General features: G+C 36.7%; 1 protein-coding gene across 2 annotated transcripts in view; it reads left to right on the forward strand.

The window, feature by feature from the left end:
- The first annotated feature begins 5,611 nt into the window (after window positions 1-5,611).
- Window positions 5,612-19,481, forward strand: part of STAP1 (signal transducing adaptor family member 1) — a 47,011-nt gene continuing 33,141 nt past the window's right edge. The window contains exons 1-2 of one of the 2 annotated variants that reach the window (XM_074396218.1): window positions 5,612-5,891; window positions 16,633-16,704. In XM_074396218.1, coding sequence (XP_074252319.1) covers window positions 5,772-5,891; window positions 16,633-16,704 — 192 coding nt within the window. In that variant the 5' untranslated portion in view covers window positions 5,612-5,771. The remainder of the gene's footprint in view (window positions 5,892-16,632; window positions 16,705-19,481) is intronic. The other variant, XM_003931891.4, reaches the window with a different exon arrangement.

The raw sequence follows: 19,481 nt of genomic DNA on the forward strand, positions 1-19,481 counted from the left end.
ACTGAGCTGGATAGTCCTAGGTTCAGCTGTGCTTGCTGTCAAACTCTCAGTCTAGAGCATTTCAGATTGCTGGTCTTTGTGAGGGTGGAACCGGCTGAGCCTGATCACCTGGCTCCCTGTCTCAGACCCCTTTTTTTTTCAGTTGAATGGGTGACTATGTCTCCCAGGCGTTCCAGTCACCAGTTGAAACGGTGCCCAGATTTGTGTGAGTTCTCATGCAGAGCCCTGTTGCGTGGCTGAAACAGCCGTGCTGGAGACTCGTGTTCCTTTTTCCCCTGGGAATCTCCTGGCCTGGCTCCCTGTTTCAGCTCCCTTTTTATCAGTTGAATGGACATCTCTGTTTCCCAGGCACTCCAGTCGCCAGCTCCAGGACTGAGCTCTTAATCACTACCCTCTGACTCTGGGTAAGAAATTTTAGCAAGCACAATTATAGATGTAAAGTCCCACATGTAAAATTATATCTTCTGCTTCCACTAGAAACAGTATCTCTCACAGTTATTTTGAGAAATTTGAAATGCAATGGCTTGTGCTGCTGTAGAATGCAGGGCAAAAAGGGTGTTGAGGATGAATTGTTCTAAAGAAAATGGAGTAGCACTCTTATAAAAACAGTTGTGGAGACTCCACAGTTTCCCAATAAAGGCTTTACTTCCATATGTACTTGTTGTAGTACTTAGTAGCCCCACTATGGTTTTAGTATCCTAAAATAGGATCACTAATTAATGAAGGGAGTAATATTTATTTAAAAACCCAGGTTTGTCATTATAAATCTCCCCCCTAAAATACGTCAAGATTACTTCTTATGAACTGCTATGACAATCTTGAAGTTTTCTTTCACAACTACTTACCTAGTTAAGGGCTGCGTGTGCGTATGTGTGAGTGTTTACATATCAGTATATGGAAGTATTAACATATACATAATTAGATGTATATATGGGGAACATAAAGTATCCAGAAATTTGGCTTGAAAGGGAAGTAAAAAAAAAACTTTTAGTTACTTACGATTTCAGGTAGATGATTTAAAATTTGTAAATCTTAAAACTATTTCTAAGAATATTTTGTTTTAGATCTTTGATTTCCATCAAATAATTATGATATGGGTGTTTATTATCAAAATGTCTTCCATTAAGTGTTAGCACAAAAATATATGCAACTGAACTAATCACTTTGAAATGAGTCCGTATTCATTCCCATGCACATCTGTCCTGGTGAATGGATAAACAAATTGTAGTACCTCAATGCAGTGCATTCTTCAGCAATAAAAACAAACTACTGATATACAATATGGATGAATCTTTAAAGCATTGTACTAAGTGAAAGAAGCTGGACATCAATGACTGTATGAAAAGAAATTAAATCAATGGTTACCAGGGGTTGAGGAGGGAGGGGAAAAAGATTATAAAGGAGTATGAGAGAACTTTTTCCAGTGCTGAAAATATGCTATGTCTTGATTATGATGGTAGTTATATGACTGTATCTATTTGTCAAAATTCTTAGTTAGAACTGTGCCCCTGAACAAGATGACTTTTTTTTTTTTTTTGAGAAAGATTTTGCTTAGTTGCCCAGGCTGGACTGCAGTGACACAATCAAGGCCCACTCCAGGCTCAACCTCCTGGGCTAAAATGAGTCTCCCACCTCAGCCTCCTGAATAGCTGGGACCACAGGCATGCACCACCACACCCTGCTAAATTTTTTTTTTTTTTTTTTTTTTTTTTGTAGAGATGGAATCTTCCTATGTTGCCCAAGCTGGTCTTGAACCCTTGGGCTCAAGTGATCCTCTGGCCTCTACCTCCCAAACTGCTGGGGTTACAGGCATAAGCCACCACACCCGACCAAAATAGTGACTTTTGCAGTAAATTATCCCTCAGTAAATCTGTGAGAGAGATGAAAAGAGAGAAAGAGAAAATGAGAGAGACTCAAAGGCACTGTATGAAAAACAAATGCAATGTGTAAACTTTGATCAGAGTCTAGTTCAAAACAAAGTAGCAGTAAAGAGCATTAAACAGTAAATGAAGATGAAAAAATTTTCAGATAATAGTAGAGAATTGTAAAGTCTTCTTAGGTGTTATAATATGATTATGTTTACGTAATTGAATGTCCTTACTCTTAGTATATACATATCCAAGTATTTAGGGGTGAACTGTCTTGTGATATTTTTAAGTACTTTGAAATTGTTAATCATACAGCAATTGAGATAGTTAAATAAATATGGGAAAATGTTAACAATTATTGAACCTAGTTCTTCAGTGTGTTTAACACTAGTCTTTCTCTGTACGTTTGAAATCTTTCATAGTAAAATGATGGCAGAACTTCACCTTAATAAAATTGCTGAAGTTCTAAAAACTTTTGCAAAAACAGTTATTATTTATTCTGCAAAAGTCAAAATGAAAATATTAGCAAAAGTCAAAAGTGAAAATATTAGCAAATGACTATCATATTTGTTAGAAAAATTACACATAAAAATGAATTTCTTCTAAAAAGTGTAGCATAGTTGCAACTATAACAATATTTGCTAAGGTAAAATAAACATGATTTTGGTTTTTATTTTATTATGTAATTTTTTCTTTTACTCTTTACTGCAAATGTCGGTCCCTCTGTTAAGGAGATTCATTTAAGTATTCTTTTCTGACGAAATTATCCTTCAATAGAAATGCTATCTATATTACATAGACCATAATAGAAAAGTTAATAAAATATGCTTGCAATGTTCAGGTAGGTGGCAGCAATGTTTACAAGAACAGTTTTACAATGCTATGAGTTGTTGAGGTCCACAATGAGTTTTTAATCGTAAAGTGCTGTATAAATTTTCAAACTGTAAATTGCTGTATAAGATTTTCAAAAGCTTAATAAAATGGTTCTGCATTATAATTTTACCCTTGAGAAGACTTAAATTACCTCGAGTGAAAATTGGCAAGTAATGTAGGGTATGATTTTTAAATTTCAGCCAGTCATTGCTTTGCAAAGTAGTGCAGGACCCTTAAAAAGACCATGTAAGCTGAAATCATGTAAAACTTCTGATTGTTTTATGATCTTTAAAAAAAAAAATTATTGGCCAGGCATGGTGGCTCACACTTGCAATTCCAGCACTTTGGGAGGCCAAAGCGGGTGGATCACCTGAGGTCAGGAGTTCGAGACCAGCCTGGCCAACATGGCGAAATCCCATCTCTACTAAAAATACAAAATAAGCCAGGAGTGGTGGTGGGTGCCTGAATCCCAGCTACTTGGGAGGCTTAGGCAGGAGAATTGCTTGAAACTGGGAGGCAGAGACTACAGTGAGCTGAGATCATGCCACTGTACTCCAGCTTGGATAACAGATCGAGACGCTGTCTCAAAAAACAATTATCAAAATATTAACTTATCCCTTATTGTCAGTTATAAATTTATAGGGAAATGGAAAAAAAGTAAAACTAATACTTATTTAGCACAATGTAACTCAAAGCATTAGAAACATTGAGCATTAAAGTTCTCTGTTTCCTTTTCTTTTTTTTTTTTAATTTTTGACAGGAAACATGCTTTAGTTCTTTGTGAAATTTAAAAAAAAAAAAAAACAGGAAAGTTATCAAGCAGTTTTTATGGTGCCTGCCTTCATCTCTTCTCAGCTGTAACTTATGATACAGAATGAGCATCTTTTGATGAATTATCATACTACTTGCTATGCTTGGGTCATTTTAAGTTAAATATATGTGGCATATGATATATGACATGTTTGTAAATTCAAGTATCTATAGAAACTCATAAACAATAAAATACCAAAATAGTAGCTTGCAGATAGTACCTAAAAGTGAGAGTTGTTTTGTTTTGTTTTTTTCTCCAGAGGCTCCATCATTCACCTAAAAGTAAGAGACAATAGGAAGATAAACTAGAAGCAAAGATAAGGGGCAGAAATGATGTGCTGTTGACACCACAAATAAGAATTCTCCAATAAGGCCAGGTATGGAGCAATTTGGGAGGCTGAGATAGGCAAATTCCTTGAAGCCAGGAGTTGGAGACCAGTCTGGCCAATGTGGTAAAGCCCCATCTCTACTAAAAATACAAAAATTAGCAAGGCGTGGTGACACAGTACTGTAATCCGAGCTACTCAGGTGGCTGAGGCATAAGACTCACTTGAACCCAGGGGGCAGAGGTTACAGCGAGCCAAGATGGCACCACTGCACTCCAGCCTGGAGGACACAGCAAGACTTTGTCTCAAAAAAAAAAAAAAAATCCTCTCATAAGCAGTAATGTATTTGGCTCAAGTATGAGGATGGAAGTCATAGAGCATGGCCAGCAACTGATGAGGACCTTCAGGCACCATCATTCCATGGCAGAAGGTAGAAGAGCAAGAGAGGGTGATAGCATATGAGAAAGTGCCAAACATGCTTTTTTTTGAGATGGAATCTCGCTCTGTCATTTAGGCTGGAGTGCAGTGGCGCAGTCTCGGCTCACTGCAACCTCTGCCTCGTGGTTCAGGCAACTCCCCTGCCTTAGCCTCTGAGTAGCTGGGACTACAGTTGTGCCACCACTCCTGGCCAATTTTTGGTATTTTAGTAGAGACTGGTTTTTGCCATGTTAGTGAAGATGGTCTTGATTTCCCGACCTCGTGATCCACCTGTCTTGACCTCCCAAAGTGCTGGGATTACAGGTGTGAGCCACCATGCCTGGCCAAACTTGCTTTTACTTAAAAAAAACCCACTTCCAGGCCAGGTGCAGTGGCTCACACCTGTAATCCCAGCACTTTGGGAGGCCACAGCAGGAGAATCACTTAAGCCTAAGAGTTCAAGACTAACCTGGACAGCACAGGGAGATACTGTCTCTATAAAAAAGGTAGCTACGAGTGGTGGGTGGCACCTGCCTTGTAGTCCCAGCTACTCGAGACTGATGTGGGTGGATTGTTTGAGCCTGAGAAGTCAAGGCTGCAATGAGCTGTGATTGTGCCAGTGTATTCCAGCCTGAGCAACAGAGCAAGACCCTGCATCTACAAAAAGAGAAAGAAACCCACTCCTTCAATAACAGTATTAATTGATTTGTGAGGGCAGATACCTCATGACTTAATCACCTTCTAAAGATCCCATTTCTAAACACTGTTAATTGGGGATTAAGTTTCTAGCACATAAACTTTGGAGGACACATTCAAAACACAGCACTAAGTATTCATTGGAAACTCATGCACTTGTAATACCTATTGGCAAAAAATAAAAATAAAAAAGAAAAATATTCCATATTCCATGTTCCCACAACTGTGATTTTATTTAACGAAGCATCAAATGGGCATGAGATAGAATTATTTTTTTATTTACACAAAACTTGGCCCTGAAATATTTAACCAACAGAAATAGTACTAATAAATTATTCTATGAAGTAATTTTAATGAAGTAGAGTTTATTCATGTCTTCTGCAAATAAAAATGGACAGCAATAAACAAAAACAAAGGTAGAAAGAATAACTGTCTTGTCGATGTCTCCTCTAAAGTTCACAATCTCTACACCTGTTTCTTTCATCGTCAGGTGATGTTAATCTTCTGTTTATTTTGCTACTTTAAATCTAAGCACATGTGGGTTACCCAGAGATTGCCCTCTAAAAGTCAGTCTACACCTGTTCTTTCTGATCTCACAAAAAGTAATGGAAAAAAAGTGAGTGAGCGTGTGTGTGTGTCCTGTTGGTGGTGGTGTTGGTGGTTAAAAAGCAATTTGGGACTTCCTCTTTGAACAGTTGCCTCTTCCTCTTATACAAGGAAGATTTCATTTTGTTTGAGACCAGATCAAGTTGAAACAAAACCACACACCAAAGAGAGGGGTATGATGGCTAAGAAGCCCCCAAAACCAGCCCCTCGCAGGATCTTCCAGGAAAGGTTAAAGATTACTGCTCTACCTTTGTACTTTGAAGGTTTTTTATTAGTCAAGCGGTCAGGATACCAGGTGAGTCTATAGATGATAATGTTAAAAGACTTCTGTTTTAATTTAGTATTTATTTCATGGTGATGTGTTCAGACCTCCTTATTTCTGCTGGAATTAAATCATCTCTTCTTTGAGCTCAGAAGAATGATTCCAATATTTCATAATTTAAATACAATGTATGACTTACCTATATGTATACATATGTATAATATATATAATAACTTAAGTGGTAATATTAAGGCACTAATATAAAAAATCAGTAAGCTAAATTTCCAGAGAATTCATTTAAACATCACAGAAGATTTTGGCTTAAGAGATAAAATGTTTCTTGTATTTTCTCCACAATTTATTGCTATGCTTCAATGATGGCATGTACAATTAAGATAAGATGATATCATGATTGAAATTAAACCTGCTTCTCTTCTCAGTCATTTGAAGTTTATAATGATCAATTTATTAAAAATGACTTCTGTAAAAGTTATTAAAATGACCAAGTTCATACTGTTTAATATTATATATAGTTATGTATTCTAAAAATACTGTTCAAGATAGTGACTTTTAATTTTTAGATTACTATTTGGGTATTAAGTACAGTAAGTTACATAAATACCTTTGCTCTAAGAATATGAAGCAGTCTGTATTTTTTAATATAATAATTAAAACTTATAGTTGTTAAAATCATTACTTTAAAAATAGTAATTATGGATGACTTGAAATTAATTAGAGAAATAAGCCCAAAATTGCCTGTTACTAAAGAAAAAAATCATTAATTTAGGTCAAATTTTATGAAATTGTATATTGACTAAAACTAGAAAAATTTTAAGGTTTTCAGAAATGTCATCAGAAATATTTAATGATGATGAAATATATTTTCTGAGGATTCATGAATACTTATGGAAAAATTATATACATGAAAAATCTATAATAGCATATTCGCATTTCTTATATATATTATCAGATCATTTATTTGAGAGTAAAGACAGAGTAATTTGTATTCTGTTATGGATGTTAAACATACATAAATTATCTTTCAGTTATATTAGAATACTTTTAGGTTGATCCTATATGCTTTTAAAGTAAATTTAATCTTGTCACCACAGATAAGCCAGATAGTCACACTTTGTTAGGAAAGGGGAGTTGAGAAAAAAAATTCTAATTTGTAATTTAAATTTGGTTGTTCATTGAATGTTTGCCAAAGTATTTGTTATAACTGTTTATGATAGCAGCTCCTTTTTAATGCTTAAAGAAGGCATGCCATTAGTATCACTATCAGAAAGAGTAAGATTTTTACAGTATCTTTATCTGACAGTTTTTTTTTGTTTGTTTTTTGTTTTTTTTTTTGAGACGGAGTTTTGCTTTTGTTACCCAGGCTGGAGTGCAATGGCATGATATGGGCTCACCACAACCTCCGCCTCCTGGGTTCAGGCAATTCTCCTGCCTCAGCCTCCTGAGTAGCTGGGATTACAGGCATGCGCCACCATGTCCAGCTAATTTTTTGTATTTTTGGTAGAGAAGGGGTTTCACCAGTTGACCAGGATGGTCTCGATCTCTTGACCTCGTGATCCACCCGCCTCAGCCTCCCAAAGTGCTGGGATTACAGGCTTGAGCCACCGTGCCCGGCCTATCTGATGGTTTTGCCACTTACAGCTTGTGTTCTTCTGCACGTTACTCAATCTCCTTGAGACTGTTTCTTCAACTATAAGATAGAATACTACTTGCTACTTGCCTCCTAAGGTACAATTCTGGGATACAGTAGGTGTTCAATCAATTTATTCACTCAAGCAACATTTATTGTGTGCCTCCTATGCACCAAGCATTACTCTTATTTCTGGAGAATATGAAAAAAAAAAAAACACAAAGATCCTATTTTCATGAGGCTTAATTTAGTAGGAGTGCTGTCTTCCTTACCAAATTTCTACTCTTTACCTTCTCTTAGAAAGCACTCTTTGAAGCAGAATGAATAATTATAGGCATAAATATTTCCAATGAAATTAACTTGTGTTTCTGTTTGAATTTATAGCAAAGTGTGTATGTGTGTGTGTGTGTGAGAGAGAGAGAGACAGTGTCTCTATTGCCCAAGCTGGAGTGCAATCACTGCTCACGAAGCCGCAACATCTCCGGCTCAGGTGATTCTCCTGCCTTCACCTCCTGAGTAGCTGGGACTACAGGTGCATGCCACACCTGGCCAATTTTCGTATTGTTTATAGAGACAGGGTTTCATCATGTTATTCAGGCTGGTCTCGACCTCCTGGGCTCAAGCAATCTGCCCACCTTGACCTCCCAATATGCTAGGGTTATAGGCGTGGGTCGCTGAGCCTGGCCACAAACTACCTTTTACTTGCATGTCAGGGAGAAGAGAGCAAGAGGATGACAATAATGCCTACTTATGTGGTGGTTTCAAGGATTAAAGTGAAAACATATGTAAAACACCTGGCTCACATTAAAGGTTAGATTCATTCTCTTTCTTTTTCATCACTTATCATACTCTTAAAATTAGTTTGAGTTCTGCGAGTAATACGGCTCAAAGGAGAGTGAGCCTGGTGATAATTAGGGTACTTGAAAATAGAAGCTATGAGAAAAATCTAAGGAAAATAAGTGGAATTTCCAAGCAATCAGCAGCAAAGTGCCAAGGAATCTTTAAACAGAAGGTGAGCCAAAGGTATATAGCCAGGTCAGCTTTGGAGTTGATTAGCTGGAAGAAGTTGAGAGGCTCTGCAGAATGTAAAGTAGGGTCTCTGCCAAAGTCATTCAGAACATTTAAACTCGAAAAAATATAACTGAGAAATAACCTGGTCTACAAAGGCATTACATAGCCATTTTTTGTGATGAGGCACTTCTAAGTATTTAAAGAGCTTTTCTCCAGAAAAAAATATACAACATGTACCACTTTTCATGCAATTCCAGAAGGTTTGTAGATCTGAGGTCAAGAACCCATGAAAATCACATAATCTTTGTGGAAAAGATAATGTGGGAAGATTTATTTGAATCACAGCATGAGGATTCTGGATTAAATAGGAAGACGTATTTGATAATAAAAGCTATTAAATGCCATGATGGAATATCAATGGCACCACAGTTCTTACAAATGGAAAAAATTTCTCATTTTTTTCTGGGACCATTTGAAACTAAGAGTTTGGGCAACGTCTTGTAATTCCTTCAATTTGTGATGTGGTAAAGTTAAAAAAACAGTGTGCATGATATGTCTTATTAACCTGAACATAAGCATGTGGACATCATAACTATATCAAAATAGTATTTCTGTAACTAATCTACTCACTTCTAATTCATTTAGCAAAACCTTGTCTCTACTGAAAACATAATAATTAACTGGGCATGGTGCCACATGCCTGTAATCCCAACTATTTGGGAAGCTGAGGCAGGAGAATTGCTTTAACCCAGGAGGTGGAAGTTGCAGTGAGCCAAGATAGGGTCACTGCACTCCAGTGTGGGTGACAGAGCAAGACTCCACATCAAAAAAAAAAAAAAAAAGGAAGAAAAAGAAAAAGAAAGAAAAGCTTACACACAGTTCTTACGGCAGTAATCTTCTTCAAGTTTTTTAAATAACACATTCCTTTCAGGAAAACGTTTTGAGCACAGATGCCTAATATGAGAATATTAATTCACTTAGAAATTATAAATATATAATTTTCCATACTTTTACTCCATGTAAATTATTTCAAATATATAAAAAATAAATTAAGAAAGATTAAATAAAATATAATAAAATTTCTAAAATTTTCTTTCCCAATGGATCATCCTGCACACCTTTGGAATTTATGCAACCCATTTTGGAGACCCCTATGCAACATTCTTCCTTGGGTAAATGTACTTTACTTGCTCACAAAAAAAAAAAAAAAAAAAAAAAAAAAAAAAAGAGGGTTTTTTATTGGGGAGAGGGTAGTGAGAAACTTAACTGGAGTTTGCATTTTAATTCATTTTTGCTAGTTATATTAATGAGAAAAGAGGACTAGTGAATTAAGAGATAAAAGTATCCGTCAAATTCTAGAATTTGGGCTATTCCTTTACATTTTAAAATCTGTTCTCTCCTTTCTACAAAGAGTAATTATGCTCTCGCATAACTGAATAGGTTGCTTCGATGACTAAGTAGACTATATAATAATGAATACAATCTTCTGAGATATGAAGAATATCATTCTAGTTTCTTAGTGTTGTATCATTTTGATTTTTATACTAACTCTTCTGGGTAATTATTTTATTCATTTCACAAATAAGTGAGTAGGTGGGGCATGGTGGCTTATGCTTGTAATCCCAGCTTTTATGGAGGCCAAGGAAGTAGGATTGCTTGAGGCCAGGAGTTGGTTGGAGATCAGCCTAGACAACATAGCGAAACCCCATTTCTACAAAATAAAAAATTAGCCCTGCATGGTGGGACACCCTGTAGTACCAACTACTCAGGAGGCTGACATGGGAGGATCACTTGAGCCCAGGTGTTTGAGGCTGCAATGAGCTATGATTGCACCACTGCACCCCATCCTGAGCAACAGAGCAAGACCCTGTCTCTCTAAAACAAACAAATAAGGAACCCCAGATAAACAAATGGGTGAGTTCTGGCCACAGAGGTTACTCAAGGTTCCTTATCTATTAAGGAGCCTAGCTTGGATTTGATTGTGATATACTTGAATATTCTGCTCCTCAAACTCAAGTTTTAATTCCACTTGATTGTAGGTTTCCTAGTTAAGCTAGTGATAAATTGAGAAGTCTTATTTTGGCCTCTTATGTCAGTGATTTAACACAAATGATAGTTAAAAAATAAAAAAATTGTACTTCATTCCAATGTATTTCATCCAAAGATGTGTCCTTCTAACTTAATTTTTTGAATTTTTGAGTATTTCTCTAGATATGAATCGGTACCTAGATGTTGTCTGTTGAGATTGATATTTATAAACGACTCAGATTATACTTGTATTTATTACATCTTATTAGAAACAAAATCAAGACTGTGACCAATAAGTCTTTGCATACTGAATGCAAGTTTGATCTAGTGTTAGGTTTGCAGCTGTGGTTGCAGTTCACAGGGTCTAATGCTATTTGGAACCTTACTTTTCCTTTGCTTTCATCTCAGTGCCTTTATACCCGCTTTTTCCCTCATTTAATAAACACTTAATGCTTTCCACAAGTATATACATTTCCTTACCCATAGAACTCCCATTTTTCCCTTATTTAACTCTACCCAATTCATATCATTTTTTTTTTTTTTGAGACAGAACACCTCTATAGTTTTTCTCAGTAGTACAAAGGAGGTCTGCATGTACATACAGAGGGAATTCAATAAACATTTTCTGGCTATCAGTAATACTAGTTTTTCTACCTCATGGCAGGGTAATGCTGTACTCACGAGGCTGATTAAGAAGATGAATAGAGTGGTAGGCCTTTACTTCGGGGTTTTCTCTTGTATGTTTTTCCTTCAGGAATCATACAATCCTGGAGTTGGACTAGATTTTAGAAGTCATACTTTAGTAAAATTACACAAATGACACTTTGGGAGGCCAAGGTGGGCAGAACACTTGAGATCAGGAGTTTGAGACCAGCCTGGCCAACAAGGTGAAATCCTGTCTCTACTAAGAAGCTCCACGGGCAGTCACACTCACTTCTCCTTCCCTATCCACCTCTGCCTCCCCTCCCCTCCAGACCGAGTCTTGCTCTGTCACCCAGGCTAGAGTGTGATCTCTGCTCACTGCAACCTCCACCCTCTGGGTTCAAGAGGTTCTTTTGTCTCAGCCTCCCAAGTAGCTGGGATTATAGGCGCTCCCACCACTCCTGGCTAATTTTCAAATTTTTAGTAGAAACGGGGTTTCACCATGTTGGCCAGGCTGGTCTCGAACTTCTGAACTCAGGTGATCTGTTTGCCTCGGCCTCCCAAAGTGCTGAGATGATAGATGTGAGCCACCGCGCCTGGCCCTTTCCCCCGCTTTTACATTTTCGTACTCTTTTATTAGAATTTTTCTTCTCCCAAGTTTGAAAACAACCGGACACAGAAATCACACAAATGAAGATCAGTTAGTTACTTTTAGTATTGATAAATTATCAATGTGTAGTTTAGATTTAAGTCCAAAACTGTTCTAATATTTTACTCCAGATTTAGGTAACCTTGACCTACATCAAGTCATTGACTCAGATTAAGAGCCACAGCCTGACCCTCTTGGAGGCCCTTTGCCATATGGCAGGGAACAGAGCAGTACACCCACTGTCTCCTAGTAGCATGAACTGAGAGAGGACAGGAAAGGGCTGAGCCGAGCATGCTGCCTCCCAAACACACCTGTTATATACTCAGTCCTACCCTCTGCAAAGCAGATAGACCACCCTGGCAGCACTGTGCAGAATAGATTAGAAAGTAGGCTGGACTCGGTGGCTCACACCTGTAATCTCAGTACTTTGTAAGACCGAAGTGGGCAGATCACTTGAGCTCAGGCTTTTGAGAACAGCCTGGCCAACATGATGAAACCCTGTCTTTACTAATAATAGAAAAATCAGCTGGACATGATGGCACATGTCTATAGTCCTTGCTACTGGGGAGGCTGAGATAGGAGAATCACTTGAACCCAGAGGGATGCAGGTTGTGGTGAGTCGAGATCATGTTACTGCACTCTAGCCTGGGCAACAGATTGAGTGAATTTTCTGTCAGAAAAAAAATAGATTAATAGATTGTAAAGTATAAGATGGTAGTAGAAAGACAGGTAAAGTGATGCTGTTATAGGAAAAACACCTTATATCCTATATAAAAAGAAGTAAAGAAAAGACTTTGGATGGGGTGGAAGTTAAGATGTGTTTTACTGTCCTATTAAACTGCTTGACTCTGAGATGTGTCAGGTATATGTTGGACATCTGGATTTCAGACAAGAGAGAGAATCTCTGCCTAGTTTTATAATTACTCCTTTGAGGACCATTTATTGTCTGATCCTCTAATAATCTGCCCTTTTGAATTGTTCTTTTCTATGGCAATTTGTTCTTGGTTCAAGAGGCATCAGCAGGTTCATTACATGTTATAACCAGTTCTCAACTGGGGGGAGGATAGAGTGAAAACATAGCAGGGCTTGAACAAAGATACTTTGTCCTAAATTCCAACATGCTCCTGAGGTTGATTGCTACAGTCATACAACCAATGTTCGAGTCTTACAGTATGTAAGCCTCTTTGAAATGTGACTTTTCTGCTCATCATACAAAAAGGCTGAATCTATTTCTCTAACCTTTATTTTAATTTTTAGAATTGAACTTACAGCAAACAATAATTTTCTACCCTTTGAATCTGGATTGGCTTATGTGGCATGCATTGATAAATGTGACACAAGCAGAGGCTTAGAATAAGCTTGCAAACTGGGTTTTGCTCTCTCTTATTCCTGGGAAGCCTCCTTCCAGCATGTGATCAAGTCTAAGCTAGCTGATTGGAGGATACGAGAGTTATTGGAGTGAGATTCCAGTTGTCCCTCCCTTCCCAGTTGTTCCTGCCTTCCCAGCTACCACCGTAGACAAGTGAGTGAGGCCACCCTAGACCATTCAGCCATAGGCAAGTAAGTCCACATCAGAAAAGCCATCAGCCAACCATAGAACGGTGAGAAATAGAAATCGTTTGTTTATTTTAGTCCGCTAAGTTATAGGGTGACTTGTTACATGGGAGAAGCTAACTAATACATTATCTTATTAGTCATGAAGACAAAGAAAATAGTTCTACCAAGAACATAGGAAAAAAATGGTGATTGTAGTTCAGAATGAATTTAACATCGAGCTTCCTGGTAGCCAGGGAATTAAAAGCAAGATTGGGTTATAGAGTTGTCATTGTTTGAGAAAATAAATATATAAATTCTCAAGAGGTAACAAACATTTTACTGGTTAAAAAATACAAAGGATGTATCAATACTGAAGACACAAAATATCATAAGACAAAATATCTTCACATGCACAATAAAAGAGAAAACCCTTTATATGACTTTCTTACATTAATCGTCAACATGCCGTGATAGTTCAATAAGCGGTAAAAAATCAGCTTGTTAAACCATAAAGGAAGGAATGATTAACAAGTTTATTAAAATAACTGGATATTTTTATACACACTTTTGGAAAAAGCTGCATATGAAGGTAAATCTTTAGATCTCGAAGGATTTTATTTTTTTAACTTGTTACTCTTTAATATAATCACTCTGTATTAATTTAAATAAACTCACTTTGAATGAAATGGGAGTTTGATTAGGTTATTTCAATATTTTAAACTTAAAAGGTTATATATCTATAGAATCCAGAGTAATATGAACATATTTATTATTAAATATTCACCACATGAATGAGATTTGAATTTTAAAGTTCAGCTTTGATGGTGTTAAATTATCAATTTCTCACATTTTCTTGATCTATGCCAATAATATATATTATTTATTGAACCCCAACTATGAGCCATGTACTTTGCTAAGTGCTTTACATGTATTAGTTTATTAAATTTTTTAATCTGTTCTAGAAGGTAGATAGTATATGTTTTTCCTATCCTGGGCCCTTCACTGGTCCATCTGACACATGTAAGCTTCCACTGAAATAGCATAAATAGTTTTAAATCAATGAGGAAAGTTTTGGAAAATGAACTACTTAAACACAAATCAAATTACAGCCATGAGTCACTTAGCAATGGGGATACAGTCTTAGAAATGCCTTGTTAGGTGATTTAATAATTGTGTGAACATCACAGAGTATGCTTATGCAACCATGGATTGTATAGCCTATTACACACCTAGGCTATATGATACAGCCTATTGCTTTTTGGCTATAAACCTATATAGCATGTTATTGTATTAAATACTGTAGGCAGTTGTAACAAAATGATAAGAATTTGTTTATCTAAACAAATCAAAACATAGAAAAAGTAGAGTAAAAGTATGATATAAAAGAAAAAATGGTATACCTGTATAGGATACTTAGCACAAATGGAGCTTACAGGACTGGTAGTTTCTCTGGATAAGTCAGTGAGTGAGTGGTGAGTAAATGTGAAGTTCTAGAATATCACCAGGTACTACCGTAGACTTTATGAACACTGTACACTTAGGCTACACTAAGTTTATAAAAAACTTTGTGTTCTTCATTAATAAATTCATCTTAGCTTACTGTAACTATTTTACTTTATAAAGTTTTTTAACTTTTTGACTCTTTTGTAATAACACTTACCTTAAATTTAAAAAAAAAGACATTGGACAGTCTTACAAAAATATTTTCTTTCTTTATATCTTTATTCTGTGAGCTTTTTCTACTTTTAAAATATTTTATTTTTTTACTTTGTAAGCTTCTAGTTTAAAACTAAGACACAAAACACACAATAGTCTAGGCCTACACAGGGTCAAGATTATGAATATTATTGTCTTCCACCTTCTCATCTTGTCTCAATTTTTTTTTTCTTACCCATGATGGAATCTCGCTTTGTTGCCCAGGCTGGAGTGCAGTCACATGATCTCCGCTCATTGCAACCTCCGCCTCCTGGTTCAAGTGCTTCTCCTGCCTCAGCCTCCTGAGTAGTTGGGATTACAGGTGCACACCACAATGTCTGGCTAATTTTTATGTTTTTAGGTAGAGACGGGGTGTTGCCATGTTGTTCAGGCCGGTCTGGAACTCCTGGACTCAAGTGATCTGCCCACTTCTTCCTCCCAAAGTACTGGGATTATGGCATGAGCCACCATGCCAAGCCCCAGTAAAAGGCCTTTAGGGGTAATAACATGCATGGAGCTGTCATCTGTATGATAGCAATGCCCTCTTTAGGAATATCTCCAAGAATGTGCTTGAGGCTGCTTCACAGTTATGTTTCTTAAAAGTAGAAGGAGTAAACTATAAAATAATGATTAAACAGTATAGTATAGTAAGCACATAAACTAGTAACATAGTCACTTATCATTATCAAGTATTATTTACTGTACATAATTATATGTCCTACATTTTTGTTTGACTGGCAATGCAGTAGGTTTGTTTACCGCCATCACCACAAACATCTGAGTCATGTATTGTGCTACAACATTATGACAGGTGATAGGAATTTTTCAGCTCCATTGTATCTTATGGGACCACTGTCACATAGGCATTTGTCACTAACCAAAAGATCTTTTTGTGACACATGATTGTATATCCTTATCTGAAATGTTATGCTAAAATAAATTTGAGAATGATTTAATCAAGTGGTGACATGGGCCTGTAGTCCTAGCTACTCTGGAGGCTGGAGTGGGAGGATTGCTTGAACCCAGTAGTTCAAGGCTGCAGTGAGCCATGATTGTGCTACTACACTCCAGCATGGGTGCCAGAGCAAGACTGTGAAAGAAGAAAGAAAAGGAAAAGGAAAAAGAAGAGAAAGGAAAGTAGAAGAAAATAGAGAAGAAAGAAAGAAAACTAAGAGAGAGAGGCAGGAAGGAAAGAAGGAAGGAAAGAAAGAAAAGAAAAGGGCGGGGAGGGAGGGACGGAGGGAGGGAGGGTTGGTTAAATGTTAAGCCAGGCATGGTGACATGTGCCTGTAGTTCCAGCTACTTGGAGGGGAGGCTGAGACAGAAGAACTGCTTGAGCCCATTCTTTGGAGAGTCCAGCCTGGGCAAATCTTGAGACCACAGAACCTATCTCAAAAAATGAAAAGAATTAAATGTAAAATTAAGTGATAAAAGTTAGAATTATCCATGATAAAGAAAACTTCTTATATCACACAAGCAATTAAGAAAGTTACAAAAGATAATACCATTAGAAAAATAGTTGAATATACACTAATGAAATAATGCTTATGATTTCTTTCCCACAGGAGTATGAGCATTACTGGACAGAGTTGAGAGGCACTACACTTTTCTTTTATTCTGACAAAAAAAGTACAATAGTAAGTAAACGTGTTCAGTTAATTCCATTGTTTCCCAGTATGCCCTTATCACGTAGAATATTATTCATTTTGGATTTTCTGCTATCCAAGAATAAAGATGCTCTGGTAAAATCAGTTCAAACAAAAATGTTTAAGTCTGTGGGGGCTGTCAATGATTACAGGAACAATGAAAAATTTTCCTGGACAATTCAGAAGAAGATACTGGCTCATGTCTTTTACTTTTCGTTCTTTTCTTTCTGATTCTGATAACTAAACTTAGCTAAAAAGTGAAAAGTTTTAACAAGACATCTGCACATAGATTGCTTAATGCCAAGTGATAGCTTCAATTTCTCGCACTTTTGATCTGCTGTAGTATGCAGTTATAATTGGAAAGGGACATAACGATCTCCAGAGCATACAAAGCCGCTATTTAAATTTTCTAAAAAGACAAAAACATATCCCACAAAGCAGGACTTCCAAGGGACTAAACGTGAGAATAACAATAAAGGGATTCTAAGGTTTACTTATTCATATTTATTTCAAATTCTGATTGTATGTTTCAGTTCTTTTCAGGAATAAGATGTAGTTTTTAGTGGCAAATGCTTACCTACCTTGAAACACTATATTTATAGGACTTTCTATGAGCCAGTAACTTGACTAAATATAAACATTCTGGATCTGGATATAGTAGCCCACACTTCTTAGAACTGCATTATTAGAAGCTAACATCTAATGAAAGAGACAGAAAAATAATCTGCATAATGTATTCCACATAAAATCATTTCAGTGCCATTATTGGCAAACCAGGCAGAAACCGCTGAAGAGAAACAAATACAAAAACAAACTTAAAATAGTCATGTTTATCAGAGTCCTGTATAGACAAGATTTATACAAGAGTGTTTTCAAATACCATAATACAGTTTACAAAATTAATTTCTCTTTTATGCATTCCAATTTCCCACTGATTTCAGTAAACATAAAAGAGCTTTCATTTTAACCTTTTCTAATGCACCGTAAATGAGAGAGCTAACAGTTGTTGCTCACTTACCACACGGCAAGAGGCAGTAAAGCTTAGTCATCGAGAGCCTGTTCTCTTTGGACAGCCTGCCTGGGTGTTTGTCCTAGCCCTACCACTGTTAGCGGTGGAATCTTGAGCTAGTTATCTGATCTGTGTCTCAGTGGCAACAGACAGGGAACTGGCAGGAAACAAAAGACACCTCGAATTGGGCAATTTGAAGAGAATTTAATAAAGCTTTAATAAATATGCACAGTAGTGAACAGAGCGTAAGAAAATTACAAAAGATAGTACAGAACCCTGAGGCGAATAACAATGTCCATTACCACACCTAGGACTGAGAGGAAAGAGTGGGAGAGTAGTGAGAATTGTGTAGAGATGACTGCCTTGAGAAGAGTATGATCTTTGATTGAGGGAGCAACTGTGTTAGGTAATAAATACCTGGCCTCAGTCTTCTGATCTTCTGCCACCATTCTCCAGTGGTCCAACCCAACAAGAACGCAAAGGGTACGAAGCTCCCCGATGTTATCCATACAGGTCTCTCTCCTGGTACAGTGTTAGGTGGTGAAGGAATAAAAGTGAATCTAAAAGAGCAAACAAAAGATCTCCACAGTCTTCAAATATCTGAAATAAGAATAAAAATATTAGTCTATTTTATAAGGTTCTCAAAATAACTAAATAAGATAGTACATGTAAGGATCTAAGAGAGTAGCTGGCACATAGCATTCAGGCATTTTACATGCATTGTCTAATTTACTTCTCACAACTCTACAGAATGGCTGCTATTTTAACCCCGGCTTTATAGATGAAATTAGTGAAGTTTAAAGATTAAGAAATTGTACAAGGTCAGAGAGGTAATACGAAAGGTACAATCCAGGTCTTGCTCCTAAACGAGTCTTCTTCATCAAAATGCCATGAGATGATTGTTATAATGAAATGACTCAGAATTACGCATCTACCAATTTTGTTAAAAGAATATACAGACCTTTTGGGAACTTTTTTGAGTGGTAGTCTTCGAATAAAGCACTAAGATAGACAAGGTGAGAGTGTACATTTTTATCTTACAACAAGGAAGAATTTAAAGCTGTCTTTAAATATATGAAAGGCTGTCAGGAAGTCATGTGAAAGGGTCACTGAATTTGTTTTGTGTTATTCCAGAAAGAAGAGATTAGGAGCAATGGATGAAAATTGGAGAAAAGTTGTGGTTTAATACAAGCAAAAACTTGCTAGTAGGTAGAAGTGCTCAGGAGGCATGAGTTCCATGTTAGGCATGTTTGAACACAGGCTGGATGACTAATGAAAGGATACCCTGACAGAGATGCCATCAGATGGTAGTAAGGTTAGACAGATGACCTTTAAGCCTCTTCGCAAGATACAAATAAAAACAAAAAGATATGACTTCCTTTCCTATAATCAACGGATCAGGCTACTGCACTCTATCTAACTGCCACCTCTTCCTCTGTTGCTTCCTCCTTTGTTGCAGCAAAACTCACTAAGCTTGACCTAGACAATCTCTCAGAAAAAGACTTCTGTTTAATTTTAGATTCCTTCTTCCCTTGTACCTCTCCTTTCATATTTTTTTAAATTAAGATTGGCATATAAAACTGTTTATTATGTACACATGCTGTATTTTGAAGTATATATACATTATGGAATGGTTAAATTGAAAATAACCAGGCCAACTCAAACTTACTATCTATCTCATCAATATGGAAATAGCTCTGGGAAAAAAAATTATATACCTATTTTTATGTCCTACCTTACTCAGAAAAATAAGACTTAC

Source organism: Saimiri boliviensis, chromosome 3, assembly GCF_048565385.1.
Source record: "Saimiri boliviensis isolate mSaiBol1 chromosome 3, mSaiBol1.pri, whole genome shotgun sequence".
In the NCBI taxonomy this organism is placed as follows: Eukaryota; Metazoa; Chordata; class Mammalia; order Primates; family Cebidae; genus Saimiri; species Saimiri boliviensis.